This window comes from Agelaius tricolor, unplaced genomic scaffold, assembly GCF_023055355.1.
Source record: "Agelaius tricolor isolate 1412-34295 unplaced genomic scaffold, bAgeTri1.0.p SCAF_12, whole genome shotgun sequence".
Lineage (NCBI taxonomy): Eukaryota > Metazoa > Chordata > Aves > Passeriformes > Icteridae > Agelaius > Agelaius tricolor.
In genome coordinates, this window is record NW_027269272.1 from 21,739,059 (window position 1) to 21,765,875 (window position 26,817).

At 41.7% G+C, this 26,817-nt stretch overlaps 1 protein-coding gene across 1 annotated transcript in view; it reads right to left on the minus strand.

Moving 5' to 3' along the window:
• FNDC3B (fibronectin type III domain containing 3B) overlaps nucleotides 1–26,817 on the minus strand; it is a 186,073-nt gene that overhangs the window by 12,099 nt on the left and 147,157 nt on the right. Inside the window, exons 20-24 of the mRNA XM_071438067.1 lie at nucleotides 24,645–24,758; nucleotides 22,234–22,383; nucleotides 18,137–18,417; nucleotides 11,402–11,614; nucleotides 1,414–1,580 (exon numbers count right to left, since the gene is read on the minus strand). Of these exons, the coding sequence (XP_071294168.1) occupies nucleotides 1,414–1,580; nucleotides 11,402–11,614; nucleotides 18,137–18,417; nucleotides 22,234–22,383; nucleotides 24,645–24,758 (925 nt within the window). The remainder of the gene's footprint in view (nucleotides 1–1,413; nucleotides 1,581–11,401; nucleotides 11,615–18,136; nucleotides 18,418–22,233; nucleotides 22,384–24,644; nucleotides 24,759–26,817) is intronic.

The window sequence follows — 26,817 nt, forward strand, 5'->3', positions numbered from 1 at the left end:
AGTCCTCCCCATGGCATCACCTCCCCTCAGCAGTGCTCACCAGCACAGCTTTGTCATGCCCTTTTCTCTGTCACAGCCAGGGCTCTGTCAGGTACCCGAGGTCCCAGCCCACACACGACCTGGTATTTGCACCATTGATTCTCAGCTTGAAACTCAGCCCAGGGGATGAGTCACAATTAACAGGAACTCAACAGGCAGACTGGGAGTTCAAAACAAACACCTAGGTGAGGTGAACTGAATAAAATGGATTTATAGCCAACAAAATGCAAGTGTGACTACAGTGGCATCCTGGGTCATGCCACACGAGCTCCCTTCCCTTGGCTGGGCAGCACATCTCACACCTGTGTGAAGGTGTGCATCAGGATAAACCACCCCTGCCTAAGTATCCTCACCCTCAATCACACAGGGGTTTTTTGCTGCAGAGTGTTTTCTCCCTGGGGGTGACTGACTTAGCAGGGAAAGGCACCCCCAGCAGTGTTCTCCCCTCTCTAAACATTTGCCTACAAAAGGTGTCAAAATCACCAAAGCTGGATTTTAAATACAGAGAAACAAACAAAACCTCCCTGACAAACTGACAGCTGTCGTTTCTCTCAGAAAATCACAGGGCTTGACAGGGAAGCCTTCAGCACCCAGGAGAAAAGGTGCATTTGATTCCAGCTCAGCTGATCTGACAACCCATAGAGCAAACCCACTGCCCTTGTAACAGGCCAAAGAAGGACTAATTAGGCCTAGAACAAAAGGCCTAATTACATGAAGTTTTATAATGAAAGATCTTTCACTGTGGGTTTTACTTTTCCTCTTTCCTTCCTTCCTTCCTTCCTCCTCCTCCTCAGGAGCATAATTACTTAGGACAAAATTTACACACAGTAAAAGACATTTCATTATAAAACTTCATTTAATTAAGCCTTTAGTCCTCCTAGTGGAACACATGCTGAGTTCTAGGCCTAATGCTCTATATGTGAAATATCATAATTAATTTTATACATTAAAGGAAAAATAAACCCTGAAGGTCTACACTGGACATCAAATACACAACAAAAAATTAAACTTTACTAAAGCTTAAGTTGGTAGGTACACACCCACACTACAGCTGTTAGATCCCTTGTAAAAATGCTGTGGTAATCCAGGGCAATCCCCTGGTAAACATTATTGATAGCAGAAGCATTTGAACAGTTTTTTTTATTACAACAGTGGCTGACATAACCTTTATATTGCTTGTGTGATTTTTTGGGTGGTAATTTAGCTTCCCACCATTAAGTAACTTCACAACTCAAGAGAAACCTACAGTCAGCACAAACTGGTTCTTCACCAGTGTTATTACATACTTATGGTAACCCTTCCAACCTCCCCTCATAGTTACCAATTACATAAATATTTACAAGTTACTTACACATAAAAAACCATACTACATACCTTTGATTGCAGGTGGGAGTGACTTAGTTGTGCAGAAGGTACAGATTTCTGAGAAAGGTCCCTCCCCAGCATCATTGACTGCCTGTATTCTGAACGAGTAACAGGTGGATTCTGTCAGCCTCTGTATCTTGTACGTGTGACTTGGTCCCCTATAAATTGGGATAAACCTGAAACAATAAAAATGAGAGTATGTAGTTACACTGGAGTGGCACTGATATCTCTGGCTATTGCACTTACCAGCTCCAAGTATCCACCTTGTGAAAACTGGCACCACGTGCCCTGCAGGGCTGTTAAACACACATATAAAAATGTCCCATTAATAACACACTGATGATGATGAGGAGGTCAGGGAAAGCAGAAGTTCATTGTCCCTTTTGAAACTACTATTGCCTTGCAAAATGATTGCATGAATTATCAGGAAGAACATCTGTCAGTGGGCTCCCTGCCACCATGGAATCCAAATGGATTCAGCCTGTGTTCTGCTACAATGCACCATGTGTGCTGCTGGTTTACATGCATGGTGAAAACACAATATGTTGACTCTTTAATTGATTTGGATTTCATTTGCACATTAAGACACAAAGGCCATGTCTTGCAGTCATCTGTATCATCTTCCAAAACATTTCCAAAGACTAAACAAGAGCACACACAAACTTGTCCAACAATGTAATACTGAACAAAATCAATGTCATTAAAAAAAAAAAAAAGTTGCTAAAAAGAATCTGACTTCTACTTTCTATTGCTCTGCTCAGATAAATGCTTTTCACTAACCATGTCAGCCAGCAATCTCTAGCTAAGCCCCTGACCCCCAGGAGCTGAGCACAGTGGGGATGAAGGCAAATAAAGAGGAAGCACCCAGACTGTGCATCCATCCACTCAGCCTCCACCAGGGAACATCCTGCATGCAATAGTCCTGGCCTTGGAGAACAGAAAATTTGCTGCGTAGGATCACATACTATTTTTTTATTATTTAGTACCCTAATTCAAGTATCTTAACCATTTCAGAAGGTGTTAAATCACCAGGAAGCCAAGAGATATTTTCCTTTGACCTCCCTATCCAGGTGCTAGCTTTATCCTTTGGCTTTGCACGAGATACAGAGTACAACCAATTTGAGCATTTCAAAGAAACTGGGTCTGTCATTAGCTCTCAGGGACAGAAATCAATTTGTATTAAGTTATGATTGCAATCCACATAAGTACAGAGATTAAGAACCATCTGTAATAAAAGGAAATATTCAGCTAATTCAAATTGCTGGAAATGTACTCTGAGGACTAATGTGACTTACTACTGAGTTTTAGTGAGACACACACCTTGATAGGAAACTAAAGATCTGTGCCCACACGTTTTTAAGAGGAGAATTTAAAGCCAATTTCCAAAGAATTGTTTTCCTAACCTTATGCTTACCCAGTTTAAGAACTCCCTGCTATCCCACATTTCTGAGGCTCACGTAAGCAGTCACAGCACATTTCAAAAGATGGACACAAATACCTGTGCTCATGGAATAAAGTTTGAGATTCGCTGGGTGATGAGCAAAGAACACATACTCAGGACAGCATTCAGACTCAAGAGACAAGACACTCTCCCTCTGCACTTCTTGCAGCTCAATCAGTGCAAAAACCACTGCCCTACTCACAGGAGTGCAGAGATTTGGCTCTGACCCTGGTCCAAGGGCAACTGAGAGCAAAAAAGATCCAATGCCTATTTTAGACTAATGATCTCTTTGCAATCATTTGTGGAGTTAGGTGAGCAAGGGAGGATAAATGTATCTTCCCAGCTAACAGACAAGCACACCCTCACCCCAGGCTGGGCCTAAGGTACATTTACACATTTACAGTCATTCATATGACCAATACCAATGACTCAAATGACATTTGCTCCTTTTGGATATGACTAAGGTCACTAACACTTCCTAACACTGAGGAACTGATCTGGAAAAACATTTCAGCTCCTTCTGTCATTTGGGAACTGGACTAATACTCCCAGTTCAGTTAATACCAATACTCCCATCCAGTTCCCATCTCCACTCATTTCTACTTCTCTGTCTCAAAGAACATCTGCCAGGAAAGCAAGAACTGTTACAGACAAGTTTGCACCATAGGACTGCAATGGAAGCACATTTAAAACTTCTGAGGTTTGACCATCTCTGAAGAAAGAGGGCTTCCAATTTTCCAAGAAGAAACACTGATGGCTAAGCCAAATTCAGTTGCTGTTGGGCTTTATTGTGACACTAATGCTTTGTAATTGTGTTTGAAGATGCAGATCATGATCTAAGGCATGTAATGAAGGTGAAGGACTAACTTCAAAATGCTTGTGATTTTTTGATAAGGTAATATTTTCCTCATGTGTAAAGCAGGCATTTCATAATCCTCCAGGATTATTTCTGTTATTTATAAAAATATTGTAGTTAATTGATGTAGGTGGCTCTAGATATGGAGCAGTCTTTTTTCACTCTCCTGGACTTTCTTCTGGAGGACCACAATGAACTCAGAGTTGAGTCCATCAGTGTAACTGCACATTGCTACTGTGAGGCAGCATATGTTAAAATTGTCTTAACTAAGGTAAAATGCTCCTATTGTTGCAATTTCATTTTTAAAATCTAAACCTACTTTAAAAAGCACATTTGAACATGAGCTCTATGTACCTCTGCCTTCTTGGCAAGCCTGTTATTGCTCACTGTGCTTCATCCAGGCCTCATTCCTACATTGCCTCAAGAACAAGTCAGCTCTGAGTCCTTGTTTGCAAAGACTTAATCTCTTATGCATTGAAATGTTGACTTAATCTGTGTATGGAAACCTTCCCTGTGCTCTATCTCCCTCTCACCTTCTTCAAAACAAGACATTTTCAAATCTCAGTTGAATTCAAAAGACAATAGGTTACATATCTCAACAGGCACCCTGCCTTTGAAAACATTCAGCCTCTCTGGTTACTGGCATTCTCAACACAGCTGAATTTTTTATTTTAAGTTTGCACATTCCACAATTAAACCTGATTTATTCCAATTTTCCAGGCTGTAGTGCTGCCTCTCCTCTCCACTAAATTAACAGCAGAGACCAAAAATAAAGCAGCTTTCTCCAGGGATGGGGGCACTCCCCAGAGGTTACATTTCTCCCTCATCTCACAGAGTGATCCCAATTCTCCCTTCCCAGACATTCTCACTTTATTATTCATTTACCTGCACACAGCAGAGGAGAGAGAACATCGTGTCCTACAGCAATTGTTAGGGAGACACCACTGCTGTTACTTTTTCATCAATACCCTTTTATTCCCAGTGAAGATCTTCTTGGAAGTATTTTGCATCTCACAGCTATTTTGTTTCCTCCACTTCAGTCACTTCCAGTCAAGCAGAAGAATATCAATGTACTTGCTCTACCTCTGCTCATTAATTCCCAGCACATTTTGAGCAGCAGGTTCCCTTTCAAACTCTTGGGTTTTGTTGATATTTTGGTAACCTGTTGGTTCTTGCAAGAATTTAATTTGCAAGAAATTCTACTGTACAGCACTAAGTAAGATGGCAATCTTGGGGGAAGGCACAAAGGCTGAAAGAGCCTTGAATGATTTTGTTACTGCCTCTCAAAACATGTGGTCAGATGTCAGGATTTTGGCTGGGAAAAAAGTCATTAACACAGCATCATTAACACACAGTCCAACCTGGTGACCTAAGGCTTCACAGCAGCACACAAAGGCAACTGCCTAATTAGAAACCAAATGACAAGAATTTCACAAACCAGCAGCTCTTTTAATATTATTAATGCTACATATCACATTATCTACACATTTACTGCCCCCACCTACTTTCTCAGACTGTTCCTCTAATTTGGTTGCAGAACATTATCAGACACTCACTGATTTATGTGATTTTCTTTCTCCACCAGCAGCTCCCTGTACTGTGGGTGGCAACAAAGAAAGCAAAGCTTCAAACCAAAACCACCTAACTCAGAGATGCACAAGTAAAATCAACACAATTTTTTTTCCCATTTCTGCTGTATTTTAAAACATTCTGCTCAAAGGGAAAAGTTTTCCATCTGCAGCATCTCCTATCCCCACCTCCATCACTGTTCCTACAACCAGTTCCAGGGTGACCCAACCTTTTCAGCTTTAGGGCACTTTTCCAAGCCATTCTTTGAGATCTCCTTTTGCAGGCAGGTGCTGAGGGAAATTAAAACAAGAGTTCTCCAAAAGAGCTTTGTGCTCCCACAACCTCTCCCAACTCTGGCTTCCTGTCCTAAAATGAGGTGTGGACCAAACAGGTGGGATGCACTGGCCCCTTTGACCTGAAGATCTGTTTTCTGGAAGATTCCTTTTGTAAAGTTTTATTTATATTACATATCATATATTTTAATTGTATTATAATGTATGCTCACCACTACTGATTTGACTTTTGATGCTTTTAACAATAGTAGTAACATCAGGGCCCAGTGAAGGAAACAGTTCCTTCCTTATACTTCAAAAAGCAAAACTAAGTGAAGAACAGATAAAGGCAGGAAGAGAAGTGATAACAGATGGCAAGAGTTTGGTTTTCTTCCCTGAGTTATCTAGCACATCTGCAGGCTAGACAAAGGGTACTTGCTGCCAAAAATCAATTTTTAGCTTGTTTCTACTAGATTATCTTTCATCTGCTGCTGAATTTGAGTTTGTAACCCATATTCACAACAGACAGTCACTTGTCAGATGTCCGGAATTATTGAGAGTTGGAGTATTTCAGCCTACAGAAGCTCCTCCACAACAAGAAAAATTGATTTTTTTTTTGCAAGAAGCATCTGGGCACATTCAGCAGGAATGGAAGACAGAGCAGCCAAGTGCCTGACTGAAGATTCCTGTGTGCAGCCACATCTGGGAGGCAAGGAACAGGCAGGGAGGGCATTACTGAGCACAGCTTAAATGGGAATGAACAGCACTTGAATGGAAGATGTGAGAGAAATCAGGGAGAGCACCCAAGGGCCTCTTGAAATTACACAGTCAGGAAGAACTGCTGAGGCAGCTACAACATCTTGTCAATAACCAACAATAATAAATAAGAGTGAACTTAAAGCTAAAACCAAAAGAGAACAGAGTTCAGAGCAGCAAGCCAATATTCTTACAGCCCTACATGTGTTTATCTTCCCTGTGCAGCATTAGAGCCCCTCTCCCAGAGTTTTAACAGACTTTATGGGCGCTCAAATGATGCTCACTGAGCACATGGTGTCCAGGCTGCTGCTGTGACAGCCCCAGGAACCTGGGCAGAGCTGGAGAAGGGAGTCAAGCTCAGCCTCTGCTTCATCAACATCAGCAAAGTGAAGCTGGAACCTAAAAATGTGCCCTTGGAAAACTGGCCAATGTGATCCTGCTGCACTAAGCTGAGCCTCCTTTACACTTTAGAGATTAAATAGGAGAGTCATTACTCTAATCAAGGTGTTATTTTTCTTATAAGGTTGTTACAGATGTGCAGAAAATGGTTTTTATTACAGTGATAATCTTGGGTCTAGATGCTGTTCTTATTTATGATCTGCTGTCTGGAATATTCAGTTACCCATCAAGTCTGAAGTACCTGCAGATGTGCACAGATCAAAATGAAGGAGAAAATTTTATTTCTTACCAAAGCAGGGATTTTTTGAATATACTTAGGGAGCAGCATCTTATTCTGTGTCTTGCCAGCTTCCTCACAGCTGGAGCACCTCATCTCACTCATTTAATGTGTTTTTTTGAGGCTTCACTTTGTTCCAAATAATGACACACATACAGTTAACTCACACCTACTACAACTGCTGGTTTACTCCTGCTTCCAGGAAGAAAGATGAAATGCATTAAAAGTTACTCTCTCACACTTGGGAACAGTTCTCCCTCTTCTTTTTCATTTGCAAAGCCCCAGGTATCTGATCAGAATGCTGCTAATATAAATATCACTATTTCTAATAGCAATACTCACCTACACAGTGCAGCAATATGAACAGAGGTTAGCTTGAAAACTTTCCTGAACATTAACTTTCTATCTAGCCAGGCTTGCAGTGCAAACTGTAGCATGCCATCTGTCTTGGTGCTCATGCCTAATTTCCTTTTATCACTGTTTTACCCAATATGAAAATGATTTTTTTCCTGGAGCTTTTTGCAAGGATACTTAAACTTATCTGATTTTGTATTTTAATAGAATTTCACAAGCCAGTAGGACTGATACATAGCAGTAATTGCTGTTAAAATGGGTGTAAATTGTCTTGATCAAATCAGGAGTGTAAACAATTTTTTAATTAGACTGCTTGAAACTTGCAGGAACCAGGGGATGATTATGCAAAAGTCATCAGGCAAGGGCAGCACATTCAGCAACTCATCCCTCTGTGTTTCTATTCTACCTTCAAGTTAAGGCAGAGCAAACACCCAGGTTGAGGCTCATATATTCAACCACTCCCTGCTACCACCAACTGAAGGCAACAGAAGTGTGGGACAATTGTCAATGATCCTTACATTATGTTTTTAAAGAATATGTTGAGGATGTTTCTTGGTCAGTCTTACCAGTGGCCCTCCCTTAAAATGTAATTACATGTGTCTATATTGATTGTGATTCTCTACACACACAAAAATCACACAATTTACCTCAGCTGCAACGTACAGTCATCTAAAATGAACACAAGCAACTGATAAATGACCCACTCTTAATTTACTTGCTAATTCTCCCTTTCAGACTGGATATTGTGAGCATTTTAAGACACTAAGAGGTGCAATTAGTTGTGGGAACAACTAAAGATTAATTACAGTACAGCAGGAAGAAAATAAAAAACATTAATTAAGTTCACTTGTTCCACAGAGGAAAAAAATCCATCGTATTCTGGAAAGTAGTGCAATTTGATTAACATAAATTTCTTGACATTACCACAATTAGAAAATGAAGTCACAACTGATAGTTTATTTAAGAAAGAAAAGAATTTCATAGTCCTCCTTACATAAAGGTCACTTACTCTCAACTAACGTTTCTATGTACTGAGCTTTCCAGAAACAGATTTTTCTTCATTTCCACTCAGTGCTACCCATAATTGAAAGGACAAGTGATGCTAATTTCATCTTCCTAAATGTCACACCCCGAAGAGCTAATGGGAGCTAACGCAGGTACATCTCTGCTGGGCACACCTCCTCAAGCCCTTACACTAATCAGTGCCACAAGATTTCCAAGTATTTTGCTTCATAGGTCTTGCAATCAATGAAACATTTGGTCTCCAACAACTGGCCTGTTACACCTCATTACAGAAAAGAAAAGTTGAAAACACTCCTTAATGACCAGGACACACTGGAGAGCACTGGCTGTCATTACATAAAACCAGAGCTGAGTCTTTACCAAAAGGCCATTAAAGCTATTGGGTCAGGATGGGACTTGCTGATTATTTCCTTTTCTTAAAAGAACTCGCTCATCTTTATATTTCTGCTTGTGAAAATGCTTCAACAGCATTTTAAAGGTAACTTCCATTTTAAACCAAAGAAGGGACAATCATAGTACTGAACTGAGGGATTTCAATATAAAGCTGTTTTCAGTAATTTCAGATGTTTCAGGGAATACAGTAACAATGTTCTCTGAAAGACCAGGGATATGACAGAGGTCATTCTCAGTTATCCATGTTTTAAACCACAACCTCCTTCCCTGAATCAAGTACTATCTCTTCTCCCAACAGAGGGGACACCATGGCACATTCCTACAACTCTTTCAAACCATAAAATACTCCAAAACATCATTCCAGATCATTTATTCTGTGTCATTTTTTCACCAGAGAGGCTGGTCAGTCCCAGGCCTGTCAGTGATTCAGAGGCATTTGGACAACACCCTTAACAACACCCTTTAACTTGGCCAGCACTGAGCTGGCTAGGCACTCACACTGCATGACTGCAGGTCCCTTCCAGCTAAAATATCCCATTTAATTGCTCCCTCACATGTGCACAGTTTACTGTGCAATTGGAGAGGCCAGTGATGCTCAGAGAGTTGTATTCCAGTACTTTCCACAAGCACATTTTCCACAAGTTGTATTCCAGTATTTCCACTGAGGGGTGAGCAACCCCTCAGTCCCAGCAGGGTTTGTTTAATGGAAATGATCTCAGAGAGGACTCCTACCTCTGTGAGCACCTGCTGCCCCTACCAGCTCCTGCATGGTCCTTCCCTTCCCTGCCCAGCAGGGATGACAGCTCTCCTGGATGTACAGAACTGCACCTTGCAGGGGCATCTCTCACTGTGATCAATGCACACAATGGAAAGCAAAAAGACACTGCCAGACAGGGAACAAATGCACAGATCTTATGGCCAGGACCTGCCAGCTCCAGCTGCTCTCAAACACAACAGTGCACCCATGCCACTCCTCTGCCATGCCCATGGCCCAGCCCTGGCTCATTTCAGGAATTATCTGGGCTAATTGCTCCAAACCCAACCACCAAAGGGAGCCTTTTCATGGAATGGCTCAGTTCAGGCAGGAGGAGACAGCACAATGTAGAGGAGCAGCTTCTCTGCATCTCTGGGAGATCATATGGACTCTAAGTCAAATTCACAGCTAAGGAGATCCAGCAGAGTATCAAGTCCAAATGGCTCCCAATTAAAAGCTCATAAGAGACCATTTGCAGTGGGAAAAGCTTGTGGAAAAGCAAAGCATCATGCTAGAGCTGTGTGCCAAAGCAAGGGAGAAAAAACCCTCCCTTGCCTGCTGCGAGGTAACATTTTATTCTTACAAGGCAACTTCCTATTTTCCCAGGTATAAAGACAGGTTATAAACAATTTACAGCTCTTCACCACCCTACCTGCAGTGCTACATGAAAGCAAAGCAAAGCAGCCTGGCTGGATGTGTCTTTAGAGCTGACTGAATCCCAGGGTGCTGCAGGTGATGGGCTCCTGCCAAGCATCACTGCACTCTGAGGGAGCTGTTTGCAGCAGTCAGACTTTCAAATGGGTATTTGTATTCATTGGACACCTCTCAGGATTAATGCAGTGTACCCGCTCTGCATCAGTACAGTGGAGATACTGGGAGGTATTAAGGCATTATTCATGGTGGGTTTATTACTTAAAATTAGAGCTTTTGGGCCAGATCTTCAGCTGGCATAAACTCAGCACAGCTCCATTTAAATTAAAGGAATTGTGCTAATTTACCTCAAATTATGATCTGTGCTGAAGGTCTCTAAGGATTTTCTACTCGATAAGTCCCTTATTTTAACTAATTGAAGTAGCTGAGAGTGTTTCTTAGTAAATTATGAACCATCTATGATATTTATTCATTGAAGAGCTCAGACTGTTAGGCATAACTTGCATATTGTCTTTCTTTCCTTCCCTTTTTTAACTGAATATATCTCATCACAACTTTGGATCTACATCAGCAAATCTTCCCATACAAAGCTCACATGGGAAGATAAGTTTTTGCTTAGTACAGACTCTTTAATTTAAACACAGTTATTTGTTTCTTGCACACCTTATTTCAAAATTATTGTGGAGCTACCAAGCTTGTATTTTCTAATGCTGTAAAACATTGCAGCTATAAAATCAAGACCACCAGCTTGCCCAAAAAACATTGTTCTGCTCAGTTTTACCTTACCTAGACATCTAATTTGTAACCCTTGGCTTTATGAATACACACAGCAAGCTGGGTGTATCTTTACAGTAGTAAAGCAGTATCTTTATTTCATATATCCCAAAAGGTAAAGCACTGTGGCCATGAAACTTGATTTTAAATTTACTGGCAGAGAGGCAAGGATTTTGCTGAAATGTCACCAGCACAGGATTGATTTCTGTTAGACCTGCCAGTGTTAGGTTAATGGTTGGACTCAACAATTTAGAGGTTTTTTCCAACCTTAATGATTCCATGATTCTTTATCACTCACAGCTTTACTGCATAACTTGCTCAGACTACAGGCACAGAATGCCTATTAAAGCAGTATTTTGTACATACTGGTAGGCACAAAGCAATCAGGAAAACAGAATTTTTTTTTTCACTCACAACTGCATTACGATGAACCAGAATTCTTTTTCATTAGCACAAGGAAAAGTTTCATCTCTCTTACCTTTTATTTCTGTCCTCTATCTGCAAGATGTAGACCATGTCATCAGCAGAGTGGAGCTTGGAGCTGCTGTCTCCCCACTTCAGCTTCAGGCTCTGAGGCCCTGCTGCAGCACACTCCAGCCGTGGAGGTAAGGGTGGCAATGGCCTGGTTTTTGCTTTAATAAAGTGGCTAAAAGGTCCAGCTCCAATTTCATTGACAGCCTGGATCCTGATCCTAAAATGAACAGCAAGAAGATGAATGTGAAATGAAGTGCTTTCACGAGGTTCTTGATATGAACACATCCCAAGGGGCAAGAGAACCTTCTGGGGCTGCCTGCTCCATCCCTGCCCACCTGGCTCCCAGGGCTGTTTGTGGAAGGCTCTGCCAGCACAACAAGGATCACCCTGTTTAGACTGTAAGAGGTGCAGTGAAATGTCAGAAATGCAGAGGCAGAGGGGAAGGTTTGGGTCTCAGGACCTGGTGACAGCTCCTTCAGCCACAGGGACAAGGGGCAGCAGCACAGGACAAGCACAGCCTGGAAAACGTGAAGTGCTCAACCGTGAGTAAATAAAATGCAAAAGTGTGTTCTGGTTGTCTAACAGAGATCATGGACTAATTTAGGTGAAATCATTCAGGGAAAGCACTGGTGTCACTGCCATGAAACCCATCCCCATGCTGGCAAACACCCTGAAGCCCAGAGCAGTGCTCTCTCAGTCTCACAAAGCACACTATTTAAGCACAGGAAACTCTCCTAATGAAGGAAGTTAAATCCACAAACCTCCTACACTCTGCCAAAAAGTGCAGAAATGTTAACTGCCACTGAAACATTCATTAGATCAAATAAATGCTGGACCCAAGTCACCCTCACCAGATGCACAAAGGCCCTTGAGCTATTGGAGGACATCAAGAAGAAAAGCAGAGCACTTGCCTGGTCACAGCAGCTTGAATTTGGAAATGTTCTTAAGACTGAGCCAGTCTCCTAAATTCTATTTCTTTGAGATAACAACTCCTGCTTTCTGCTTTGTTAATTTTCTCTCACCTGTCTGCACCTTAGTCTAACACAGAGAAGAGTGAGGGGGAGTAGCAGTCTCTGACTATGGTAACATCAACAGCACCATACCAAAAGTGGAAATTTGTATTTCCAAACAGTTTTGAGGACTTTCTAAGTAGAAATATTGGTACAGATGAGCCTGAAAGGTTTCAAAAGTTTGTTAATCAAAGACTAAATATGAAAGATCAGGATGGAGAAAACTAATTAAGTTTAAGATAGTTCAGCCTAGTTTAGTTAGCTGGAGAGATGCCATTTACTTTGGAAATCCTGTGCACAGCAGCCTTGTATTTTCTCATGGGTAAAGACTCTTTACAAGAACTGTCTTTGCCTGGCAAAGCTACTTATTTTGACTGAAGGACAAAGTGATGCAAGTTCACACAGACAACATATGAAAAATTACTTTTAATTAACAGCAATTTTTCAGCTCTACCATCAGGAAAAAAGTATGTTAAAGGGATAGGGAAAAAACTCTCAAGAGAGTATTCCCCATTGGAAAAATTCTCCAAAATGGTATTCTCTGCCTTTCAAGAACATGAAAGGTTACATTGTTAATAACCATATTGCAAAATAATGAAGTCTGATCTATTGGTTAGTCAGCTAAAGCCACTGCACACTGAAAATGCAGTGTGTATACAGTCATATGCAAATGTGTGCTTAAAACTCTGCTTATTGACCCAGCCATTAACAAGGGTAACATTGTTTGGTGTGGAGCTGCATTTTCCCTTTAACCTTCCTTCTAGCTTCAGGAAATGCATCCTGACCACCTTGTAACACTACATTCCCCCTCTTCCTCCCTAAGGGTGGATGGCACAGAGATCTAGTGGGAGCCTCCCCTTCAACTGCTGCTTGCAAGCATAGAAAGAACAACAGGTTTTTCTAGTATCTGAAGAAGTGTGATTAATATAAGCATTGATCTTACTTCATATTCTATTACCATTTTGCTTTACATTTAAGAGTCATTACATCAATATTTAATGGTATTTCCAATAAAGAAAACAAAGCCTGCCCATATTTTCACTGGATTCTAGCAAGCTCACCATTAGCATGTGCACATAAACAGTTAGAGCTATATTACAAAATGCTACTACTGCTTTTGTAGATTGAGTACAGCAGCATGCTCTAGAGTATATATCCTTTTGTTTGGTACTAAAAGTCCCAGTAACAACAAAGCCTCTCCTCTCCTCAAGCACTGTAACCTCAGCTGGTTTCCAGCTGGCAGCTACCACACCTGAAAACACTCAGAGAGATGAATCTCTCTCCAATATCACACTTTTTAGATATATGCATGCACAGAAACCTGCACTTCCTTGTCTTGCTTTTGCCAGGTATTTGCACAAGGCAAAAAAAAAAAAAAAAGTGTCTCCTCATTCATTTCTTTCCTTGCTTTCTTCTGCTGCACAGAGTTCTTGCTCCCCCCTTCTGACACACACAAATATGCACACACACACTCCCCTCCTGCCTCTGGAGCACTGTAAGACTGATGGAAACTCTTAAGCCTCAAAATAGAGACAGGCATCTTTACAAATGAGTGATGACACTGGGAAAGCAGGAATTCATTCATTTGACTCTAACATGGCTGATGTGGCCACTCTTTGCTGTTGATCATTCCCAGGGCCTGAGCTTCATTAGACACACAAAACCAACAATTTTGTGTTTCCTGTGCACATGGCAGTGCAACCCAAACCTTGGGGTCACCTCCATCTGAACCCCAGCAATGTCTGCTCCATGGGGATCAGAAAGTCCAAAGGGAAGGGGGGAAGGAAGAAGGGAAGCAGAAAAGGCAGAAAGGACCATGTGGAGAAGGGGGAAGAGCAGATGGAGGTGCTTTTTAGTGTCCCTGCCCCATCCTGTGACAGTGAGCTTTGCCAGCTGGGTGGCACAGCCAGGGTGGGCAAGAGAGCATCCACAATTTACTGGAAACCAGTTCCTGTTTACAGAACTGGTACTGGGAAAAATCAACTCTATTTTCATGTAAAAGTATAATATAGACAAGTAGAAATATTTGCAGCAAAAGCACTTCCTGAATTCCTTTCAACTTTTCCACTAATGGTTTCTAAGTGAAAATACCCCAAACATCCTTTTGGAAAGAAAGACTGTTAAACCATCTGACAATCACAATTTGACAACAAGTTTTTTGAAAATGTAAAGACTGTATTTAAGAATACTGCCTAATTCTGCAGACCCTGGACCAATAATATTTGTATTCATTCTCACATTTTCCTACTAAAACTTTTAAACATTTAGAAAGAAAAATCATAAATCAGACTAGGCAAATTTAGAAACCATGAAATGATATTTAACAGACCATTCTCTCTTAAGAGATCCTTGACCCAGGAAAATAAACACACTAAACAGGATGCTATTTTCAGATTGGTCACAAAATCCTTTGTATAGCATTGCAACAAACTGGGAAATCAACTTTTGAATTAATTTTGAAGTCTGACATGAGAAGACTTTGATTCCCTCGTTCCCATAAGAGGAATGCCACCAGTTGCAATACATGTGGAAACCTGTGGGAGTTAAAAGGCCATGGACTTCCAAAGGGGAGGGGAAGCAGCATCCTCCACCATCAGCACAGCCTGGACACAATGGAGAGCAATCACACACTGCCCCACAAATCCCCACTCAAGACTCCTGGGAGAAGACTTAGCTTGACACTCTGAAATATATTTTGTTTTATAGACTGCCTAAAGTTTGCTAACTTGAGCATTCACATGAATTTTTTTCTAGATCTTGGATGGATGATCTGTCAGAATTCACAGAATGACAAAGTTGGAAGAGACCTCCAAGATGATTGAGTCCAACCCAACTTTCACTTGACATGGTTTAAAAATCTAAAATATTTATAGAATTTTTATTCCTAAACCAAATTAAGTGTTGCTATTGAAATTTGATAATGCTACTATATATTTCTGTACACTGTGTAACTTCAGAGGAGAAACATTCTTAAAAATTGGAAGTTTTTTTGCAATGAAGTATCTCAACAGCAGAACACAATTATCTATGGAATGTGTTAAGTGAAGCTTGGGAACAGACTGTAATAGAAAATTGGTGTTTCTGTGACTGTTGAATACTTATTTATTGTGCAATATTTATTAACTCACTCCTAGTTACATCAGTTCACAGAAAACCAGGCCAAGTATATTACCCTATAATCTGAGTTTCCAGAGCTTCGTGGCTATGTCAATAAAGCAGAGAGACTGCAGAACTCAGACATATTTCTGCAGCTGCTCACCAGCCAGGATGTTTACACAGTGCTTTGGGGAGGCATCTGCTCTGTGCAGCAGCAGAGCTGGGCTGGGTCTGAGCAGGGATTCTCTTGACTCAGCCCTACCATGGCCACTTGCAGTGTGACAGAGGCATCTTCCACTTCCTCCTGCCTTAAATGCATTTTGGCATGGAAATCCTTCTCATGGGGTGCTGGCTGGATTTGCTGCTAAGACACAAAGCTTGGAGCCCAGCTCTGCAGAGAGCCTGGAGTTTCCTTCTGTGCTCTTGGGCTGCTCCTGTTATGGCCATTCCCACAGAGAAGCTGGAAGCAAAGCAGTGCCAGACCCAAGCTAACAGGGTGGGCCCACATGGCCAGGCTTTCACAATCACCCCCTATCCAAAACAATTTAAATTTCCAGTTTTGGACGTGTTGGATTCATAATAACCCAGATTTGCTTTCAGTTTTGGTTTCCCATAACCAAAAACATTGATACTGGAATTCTAACTCAACTGAAACATATAAACTCTTTGCTGATTTACTTCAAATTCTGCTGAAATTTTGGCAAGGGAGTTCAGAGCCTCCAACCCGGTAGTACTTGGCTTGTTTAGTCTAGGAAAAAATATGTTCACTGTGTTTTTAAACACAGTAGGGAATAAACACTTGAGAGGGAGAAGAGTAAGTTGTGTTAAACAAAACTGACACAAAAAGAAGACTCATCAGTGGAGAAACGTAGAGATGGAGATCAGTGATGCTCTGAAATGTTCCTCTGATTCAGCCAGGGAGGGTAGAAAATGCACCAACATTTAGCAGAGAGCCTGATAATCCTTAAGGATTTATCAGGGCAGACAGTGCCTGATCAAAGACAGGTGTCAAAATAGGCTTGAAGAAGAAATATCAGTGAAAAAGTTAATGATCAAAACACTTTGACAAATCTATTTTTGATTAGCAAAATAATACTTCAAACTACTAATGAGGTGCTTTTGCAATCCAACTGCAGTCACTTGTCTTCCCTTACAGGAATGAGATGTAAGATTTGGGGTTTCTTTCTCTGATCTTGTTCAAAAAAAGAGCTTTCCTACATTATTACTTCTGATCAGCCACCCACTGGCCTGTGTTCTTCAAGTGGGTTTTTTTTTAGTAGGAACTTAGTCTTGCAACAATATTTAGAACAGTTAATGCTTGTGGCTTTGGCTGTTTCATTTGGACCAGAGACAGGACGAATCCTTGACTAAAACTAATATGGTGCTTTTCACAAAATAATGAAACAAGAATGCAAAAAGTATCATTCCAATCTCTCTTTCCAAGCCTCGAAGAAGACATTTCCCTTAAGGAAGCTGCAGACAATCAAAAACCAGCTAAAAAAGAGACCGAAATAAGACTTTGATGAAGAATTTAAATGCCACATTCTGTCTTGAGTGAGCTGCTCAAAGTTCCCTTTCCAGCTTTTTTGGGTCCTGGTTGAACAAACATTTGAGGAGAAGCCAGGGAATATGAGACTGCCCAAAGATGATGCATCTCCACAGCTGGGTAACCAATCCATAAAAAAACTCTTCAACTTCATATGAATGATCTGTGAGCAAGTAATGTGTGCTCCTCACTTTAAATAACTTCTAGTGTATGTATTTGTATCCTTGCTAAAACAAGTTCTCTTTTCTTTGGTACAGGATAAAATTTGAATTATGAACTTCTAATTTACAAGATCTGTAGGACTGTGAACTTGAATACAAAGTTAAAAGAAAGAAAAATGTTACAGGAAGTCTGTGACATCTAATTTTACAACTCTGTGATCAAATTTTGGTCTTTATTAGAACAGTACTTAGAATAGAATTTCTTTTGTCACATATTCTGTTGTATTGCTGTTCACTGCCTGCATGGAACCATTTTTCTTTCTTAATTAGCAATTAGGGAGAAAACATATAAGCCTGAACATTAAACTAATAAAATTTTGGCAATGCCACTTAGCAATTTAGACTCTGAAGCAATATAAATTGGTTTTAAATTCAGATCATGTTTTCATTAATCTCCATATAGCAGAGACAAAAAATAGCTGTAGCTATACAAATAAAAGTTCATTGTGTGAAAATTGCTAACCTTGCTCAGGGATCAATAACTTAATAATTTAATCCCTTGGAACAGTACTTCAAAGGAGCTGAAAAAACATGAGATGGAACACAATCATTTTAATTATTTCTTATTCTTAAAATTTATTTATTTTTAAATTTATTATTACCAGTGTAACCTTACCTTAGCAGAGCAGCTCAAAAAGGAGGAGAGGTCAGAGATAATACAAGGAGAGGAGAGAAGAGGAAAAAAGGCGGGACAAAACAATATTTGAACATGAACTTGCAGTTCCATCAAGGAATGACTGTAGATTCCCGTGCTCCTAGGCTGGGTGTTTGGGTGGCTGGTTTGCATTTTCAGCCCCTCTCCATGCCAGGAGCATCTCCTGAGTGAAGCAGAGCTGTCGATGCCCGTGCCCGTCCCCAGCACTCACCGGTACGAGGTCTCGGGCAGCAAGCCCTCGATGACGTGGCTGGTCACGTTGCCCACGGGGATGCTGACGTCTCCCAGGTCGATGTTGTAGGATGTGATCTCAGCCCCATTATTGCTGGGCTCTTCCCAGCTCAGCACAAGGCACACAGAGGGTGAGGGCTGGCAGGCAGCCACGTGCTCGTCCTCCAGCACGGACAGGGTGGAGACGGCGTCGGGCACGGCCGCGGGGGTTCTGCAGCTCACCAGCTCGCTGTAGGGCCCAGCTCCAGCCTGGTTAATGGCCTGGGAGTGACAACAGAGAACATTCACCAATGCTCTCCTTCAGATGTGCATCAAGTTCATCATGATGAGCTGTGCTGGAAGAGCTGCATGAATTCTTGAGAGGATGTGCACTGCTGGATTCCTCTCTGAAGCATGACTCATGCCTCTGCTATCCTAGGGAATTAGTATCTTCCTTGGTCACTCAGGAATGTCTTAAAAAAACTGGAGAATATTTCTCTTTTCCCTAAAAGAATATTTCTCTTTCCCTTTTTATCAGTGGCAAACTTAGGTTGGTAAGGGAAAATGTCACAGTCATGCTGCCAGTGACAGGTGACCTCAGCAAACTGGCTACACAAAATTACTGAGACACCCAGTACAAAGCCCCCAGCATACTGCAGGATATCCCAACAGATGCTTTATGCAAGCAAAATATCTCTAAAGATAGGGGATATTTGGCTTGTTAAAAACTACCCTGGTTCCTGATTTGGTTCCTAATTTTCCTTGGAAAATGTCACAGTCATGCTGCCAGTGACAGGTGACATCAGTAAACTGGCTACCCAAAATTACTGAGCCACCCCCTACAAAGTCCCCAGCATACTGCAGGGTGGCCAAACAGGTGCTTTATGCAAGCAAAATATCTCCAAAGACAGGGAATATTTGGCTTGTTAAAAACTACCCTGGTTCCTGATTTGGAAAATGGATTACTAATTTAATGCTAAAAAGCTTCTGAAATAAGAATATAGGACCTCAGCACGGCATTAAGCCTATGACTCAACATTTCCCCAGAATCACAAAATCATTACAGTTGGAAAAGTCATAATTCACCACCAAACCACAACCAAAGCACACAGCTCAGTATCTCTCACAAAAGAGGAGAGCAACAATTTATCAAGCTTCTCATCCCAAGCCATAGATCCTGAATCCCAGAGGAAACCAAGTTTCAAAACCTGGTCCCTTTCTGCTCATGAATTAGCTGCTGTTGTCTCAGCAAGCCCAACATTGCCCAGCTGTACAGGCCTGGGGTTTTATCAGCTAGCTGATGCTCAGCCAGTGGCAAGAGCTGTACCCACTGCACTGGAATTGCCCAGGGAATGACTGATGCTACCTCCTCAGCATTATCATTAACTCAATCACAGAAGCACAGAGGCTGGAAGGGACTGTGGGACTCATCTTGTCCAACCTGCTACTCCAGCCAGGGTCAGACAATGCAGACCAGGTTGCTCAGGCTTTTTTTCCAGTTGGGTGTTGAAAAATTCCAGGTATGTAGATTGCACAGCCCCTCTGGACCACTGTTAGATCCTTAATTGCCTGCACAGTGATATTTTTTTCTTGCTATCTCATCTGAACATCCCTATTTCAACTGGATGCAGCACTCCAGGTTATCAGGAATGCATGAAATGGGCAACACCACCTTCCCTGGATCTGCCTGCTGGGCTCCTCCTGACACAGCCCAGCATCCTGCCAGCACACAAGGTATGGGGAGAGCTTACAGAACACGGTACAGGAGAACTACACGAGTCCACAAGGCACAGACCTCCACAAAAAAAGCTTCAGTGCTGCCCAGCACCCTCCAAATTTCCTCTACATTTGGAAAAGTTAGCCCAGAGTCTCCCATCAGGTTAGAATTAATTGAAAAATCCAGGCTTACCATGTTGCCAGCAGGACTCTGAGGGCAATGACAGGACACATCAAACAACTGTTTGATTTCTAATCTATGCTTAACTGCAGTGAATAACTTATTTCTGCTCTGCATAATACAAACACAAAGCCATGTTCTGTTTTTCCAGGAGACATTTTGTTCAATTGAAGAAAGAGATAATAAAGTTACATTTGTCAGCCTTTAAAAAGCCCTTCAAAACAAATCCTGCTCCAGGGAAATCTTCTATTTAATGCAGCACTCCTGGAGCTGTTAGAAGTGAGCCCTGTTTTGTGCTCTGCCAATGACATGATTTGTCTTGCCTCTAAACCCGTGTTTGGCCATTTGTATCTTGCTCCAAGCAATTTATTGTCAGTGGTGTTTTTTAACTGCTTTATTGGACAATCTCATCACCATAACTGATGGGGCTTTGCTGCCTAGCTGCCTTCCCCTGCCACCCCCAAGTGACACAATATTTCCCTTTGCAGAAGCCACTATTGTTTTCAGGAATATTCCTTACAGGAAAAAAGTTGAGCAACAGTTAAGACAATTGTCTGCCCTGCAGTAGATATGCCTGATTCCTCAATTCTCCTCTTTATTGAATTACTGTAGATTGAGATAGCAATATGTGTGTTTATTAGAAGGCTGAATAAATGTGGTTAGGGGAACCTTTATTTTTAAAAAGGAATTTTTTCTGTTAAATCTGGTAACAGATAAAATAAACATTTCTAACACTATTTAACTTTCTTTCTTTGCCTGTTACATCTACTTTGTGGGGACATTTTTGTGTAATTGTTTGAAGATTACAGTGTATCTTGTAAGAAATTTTTCTTGATATAATACAGAGGATCAGATCCAGAGGATGAAGCTCTCCAGAAAGTAATACCTGAGTCACTGATGGACTTCAATAAAATATCTTCTTGCTGTTGTGCCTTTCCTGTAACTTCTGCCTATGGATTAAATTATACTGGCTGCATTAAAAACTGAGTAGATTTGTGCAACATTTTTGTGGCAGGTAATTTGAAATAAGCACCCACTGGAAATCAAAGATGCCATACAGCTGGCTGTTTCCATTTTTAACACAAAATTTTCCTTGGGCTCCCCAGAGCAGTGGTCTCAGAGCCTCCTCCCTGCCCAGCAGATGCTGAATGCTCTCCCTCTTGCAGAAACAAGAGGCACTTTCTGGCTCACACCTCCCAGCCTCTCACACATTCCCTCATTCTCCTTCCCCCAGAGTGCCAGAGCAAGGCACAGACCAGCTCTGGCCAAGACACAAAATACATTTGAGCTGTGGGGCCTGAGCTCTTGGGCTGCTGGCCAGCTCCTCCAAACCTTCTTCCCTAAAAAATGAAAAAAATTCAATATCCTGGTTTAAAAAAAAAAAAAAAAACAACTATAAGAAGGAAACACTCAACAGAAGCATGTTGTCCTTGATCAAAGAAGTTACCCTGGGTGGTCCACATGTTACCAGCTGGGTGGGTATTTGGGTTGGATTAGTGGGGGTGTTCTGCCTTCACATACAAATATATCTTGTGGAAGAGTATCTTAAGTAAAATATTTTTACTTCACTCCCAGTTGCTTTACCTTCCATTTATTTATCAGTAGACATAAAGGATGAAAAGTCCTGGTTTTTTACTTTCATACAGATATACAAAATGTTTTTTAACTGCTACTTTTTACTGAAAATATAGGAGATAAAGAAATCAAGCAAAAGAAATAATGTAAAGACTATATGAGATCCTGTCTCACAAATCTAAAAGACAAAATGGCAAAGATGGGAACTCACCTTCTGGCAGGTACCATCTCTACAAACAGGAATTTACTCAGCTGCTTTGCCTTACTTGATAAATTAAACAGATGCTGGAATTCATTATTTAAGCCAGAGAAATCTTCAATATCCAGTTGGGATATTATTTACTTCTCCTTACCATGAAGAAAATTATAATATTTTTAATTTTCTAAACCATTACCATTTTGTTTTGCTATCAGAGGGCAAGGCGGCCCTTACAAGCATTAGTCACCAAAAGTAACAAAACACAAGTTTTAAGCAGCACACCAGTCTGTATTGCTTAAAACAAATGTGCATTCCTCCTGCCTTGCAGAGCAAATAACTTCAGAGGGGACTAATGATAAAATAAGAGCAGCAGTGGAAGGAAACTCTGTTTGGCTCTCAGAGGGCAATGCATGCAGCCCTGCCTTACCTGTAGCCTGCAGCAGTAATGCGTTGCTGCTGACAAGTCACTGATTTCAAAGCAGGTTTCTGGGCCACTATATGCAAGCTGTAGAGATTCCTCCTCTTCTCCCCACTCTAATCTGTATTCAGAGATGTCAGTACCAGAACATTCAGGACTCTGCAACACAAATATTTATGTGGTTCAGTTCAGAAATGAGCACTTCGGATCGCTGTGTTTCACTGGGGAAGGAATGAAGTACATGGAAAAAAAGCCCAACTACCACCCTTATTTTTAAATTAATACACCATTACTGCTGCAAATAGAAATGTACTGAGTTAATGTTCCCTAAGAGGTTACTGAAACAGGACAATTCTGCACAAAAATTACCTGATTGAAATTCAGAGAAATGAGTGTACACAGCTACTTTGCCTTCCATCAGGACACTCAGGAATAAATTGTCTCTCCACTGGCTTGGCAGAAGCTCAACCATGGAGAACATAAAAAAAGCATCAATCTAGTGCAGCCTAGCTGAGAGATCAAAACACAGCTCTGGAAGCAGTGGCCTCAGAGCCTGAAGCAGTCACTCGTGTGCTGAGGAAAGAACCACCTCAGCAAGGGAGGAGCTGGCCCGAGGCTCCTGTGGAAGTCACCCATCAGTGCCAGAATGGGACCTGGGAGTGAGATCCTGGCACATTCACATCCACAATGAGACTTCCATGGGATCACAGAATCATCAAATAGTTTGGGTTGAAAGGGACCTTCAAGATCACCTCATTCCAACCCCTGACATGGGGTTCACCTTCATCAGCCCAGGCTGCTCCAAGCCCATCCAACCTGGCCTTGAACACCTCCAGGGATGGGGCAGCCACAGCTGCTCTGGGCAAACTGCTTTAGTGTCTCATCACCTTCACAACACAGAACTTCTTCCCAATATCTAATCTAAACCTGTCCCATTCCCCATATCCCCAGCAATCCCTTTATTTAGGGAACACAAATTCAATGCCTGAATGCGCTGGACATGAGCCAATACAGGCACAGTTCCCAAACCAAAATATTTAGAGTATTTACCAGAACTACCTAGAGCTGTACTGTGTGGCCTGAAGCAGCTCAGGGAAGCCCTGCTCTGCCTGCAGAAGAGGGGCCTCCAAGGACTTTGTGATTGTGACAGGCAAGATGTAATTTCCAGTGCAAGGACCCAGAGCCTTGCTGCACACCACAGCAACCACCCTGCACAGGCACAGGGGCTTCTCTGGCTCTGCCTCAGAGCTTCCAGGTGTGTGAGTAGGAACATCCAGAGCTCCTAAGCCAGATTTCAGAACAACATGTGAAAAAAAAGCATCACAATGGGCACCACAGTGTGCTCTCCAGCCACACTCCACAGTGCTTCACTGTTTTTCTTTTTAATTCGTATCAGCCAAAAAATGACACTCTTTAAGAAAATATAACCACTGCAAGCCACAGCTTCATTTTTAGTTAGAGTAAACAAATATATCCTTCAAATAAATAGAGAACTACCAGAAGCACTGCTTCATGGCTGGGGAGAGCAAATCCCTGACCATTAAAAGGCAACATTTGAAAGTTCAATGCAATTTCTAGTTGCAAAAAATATTAACAGCCCCAAACTGCGCCAAATACACCTGTGTGTTATTAAATTAAATGCAGATTATGTTTGCATCTAGATATGTTGTCAGCACAATTTATTTGAGCATCTTCTGAATGCCAGTGACTTCTTCCTCAACAGGGGTATTGTTTTGGGGAGGAGCTCAATAGAAGCAGTGCTGGGGTGGCTGCTAGATTTTCACTGAAAGTCTGTGGCAGAACTACAGCCCCATTGAACCACATCACAGTATTATTTATGGTAACATCCTTTTTTTTCTGCCTTAATTACACAACATTTTTTCTTTAATGGCACCAATCATTCCCACAGCACTTCAGCTAACACTTATCTTGAGCTCAATGCCTAAGATGCTGGAGAATGGAGGAGGAATGCACACAAACTAAAACAAAAGTAAATATTTGGGGAAAAGACAAACTTTTGAGGGGGAAAAAGCCCTACATCATAAGCATTTATGGAGAGTTAATTCTGTATCAGAGACTCCAGTTTCAGCCAAAATCAAATATTTGTATTTATAATTCCAAATGAGAACATGCTGATGTGCTAAAAGCTTGCAGAGTGCACTTCTATCATCTGATGCCAGTGCAGGAGGCCTTGTGTCTGAATCCTGGTCTGGAAGACCCATGACCAACTTTGTGTAATTCTTCAGAGCAAAGCAGAGAAGATGATTTTCTACCATTGAATAGTTTCTACCTAGGGTTTCCCTCCATAACAAGAGAGCTCCAGCCCAGTGAACAGCTCTCAAGCTCACTTTTGAGTTCTGTGCTGAGCATACTGGTCTGGGTAAGCAAGGTGGAATCAAAGAGGCAGGGACCTGACTCACCTCCCAGCTGACCAGGACTTGTGTGTTGGACAGGAAGGACAGGGAAGGTGCTCTGCACTGGCCTGGTGGTCCTGCTGCTGTGGTGACCTCTGTCACCTCCGAATACGGCCCATACTGCAGGGGAACAACGTGGTATTATTATTATTGTTATTATTATTATTACTATTACTATTATTCAGGTTCAAACCCATCTCTAAGCCCTCAAGAGCTTTCCAAGAACAGCACACGAACTTTTTCAGCACGCTAAACTTTCTCAAAGGCAGACTGGGTTTTCAACACCTGGCACCAAACACCAGAGCTCAGGATGAGCCCACACAAATGACTCAGAGCTGAAGTGTGAGGTGAGCCCAGGAACAAGCAGAGAGCAGGTACATCCTTTGTGCATCCTCGTGTGGCAGCAAGTGCTCATGAAAGCAGAAACCACCTCCAATTTGCCCAAAAGTGAGAATGAGCACACTGTAACTGAGGAACAGTTTGTGTCCCTCTGCCTTACCTTAGCACAGAGTGTTCATGTATCAAAACCAGCTTCCCATGGATACAAAGAGGAACACAAAGACCAAAGCACACACTGGAGTCCACTTCCAGTTTCTTTTACACAGAATGCCTGCCCCAAGTTACTGTAACAGGACAGGATGTGCTGGAGCCCCAGTCTGGCACAGCCTGCAGGGACACGGTGCGGACACGCCGTGCACGCTCTGCTCCATGGGCAGCTCAGCTCAGACAGCCTCTGAGCCCGTGGAAGGAGAATAATTTAAATGCAGATTAGCAAAAGAAAAAAAGCCAATTTTCAGCAGTCTGGGAAACCTGGCTTCATCCAGCAGTGCGAGGACAGGATTTAGCACTGAAGCAGCCTTTCTGAGGCCTCCTGAGTGGAAGAGTGAGGTTTGCTCAGTACATCCCCGAGTTAATTAGAAATCGTTCTCCAGAACAAAGCAGCTTCACTTGGAAGCAATTAGAGGAAAAACACTGGTATTTACTTATTTTGTAATGCAGTGTTAGTGAGCATGAAAAAAATGAGCCACTACAAAAAGGCCAAACGAGAGAGAAATGATGAACCCCAGAAAACTTCTCAGCAGACATGTCAGTATCTGCCAACAGAGAAAGGCCAACACTGATTGCTTTGTCTTACAAAGAATGTACATGTCAAAAAATATAATTTATTGACTTCTGCTCTTTATGAGGAAGAATCTGGTAAAGGACATCCGCCCCTATTTTGCACCTGGTAGAAAAACAGAGCCAAACCAGAACCAGACCACTCATTTAACAAAGGGTGGAATCAGAAATGCTTTGCAACTGTTCTGCCAAAAAAAAAAAAGAAAAAAAAAAAAGGGAAAGCATCACATATTCAAAGCTACCAGGTAGGTAATGGCTCTCACTCCAGCAAGCAAATCTTATCTTTCCATGTGCATTTAATTAATTTTTCACACGAACAAAACAGTGGGTGTTTTTAAACCAAAACAGTCTTGCAGATATTTCTAATACCCAAGTTTTAACAGAACTTCTCCCTGTAAGTGAGTAACTTCAAACCTTTGTGTTTGTCATCAAGATTTCCTGGGGAGAAACACGTCAATGCATGTAGTTTAGTTGGGACTTTATATTAAACACTGCTGGAATGACACAAAGGCAAGGAGCATAATCAACCCAAACCTCAATGAAAAAGAAAAAGATCTTTCTGCAGATCTCTGTGGACATCAGACAGAATTTCTGATGTATTTGGGAAGGCACTTCTTCCAAGGAAATAATTGAATAGAAAAGTCTCACTGAATCTATAAAGCACACATTTTTTTTGGAATTAAATCAAAAAAGTCACCAGGAGTGTGTGTTTCCCTCAAAACACATCACCTGGGTGAAACTGCAGTTCTTGTTTTTACACACTTTAGATTTAGAACAAAAAAGAAGGAAATGCAACAGAATGAGGATGAAGAGAATCCTCCCTGCAAGCAGCTGTGACTTTTAGCAGGGATTTTGCACATTTGGGAGCAGCCAATTCTGGCCAAACCGTTCCAGTACCCGAAATCTCCTTCTAAAAGAGACCCAGGTGTAAAACTGCAGCTCCTCCTCCCACGTTCCTTTCGAGCATTTATCACATGTTTTTTCCTTTGCCCTGACCTCCCCCTGACCCAGCTGAGGAGCAGCACTGACAGCACCCAGAGGGGCTGGGGCAGCCCACGTA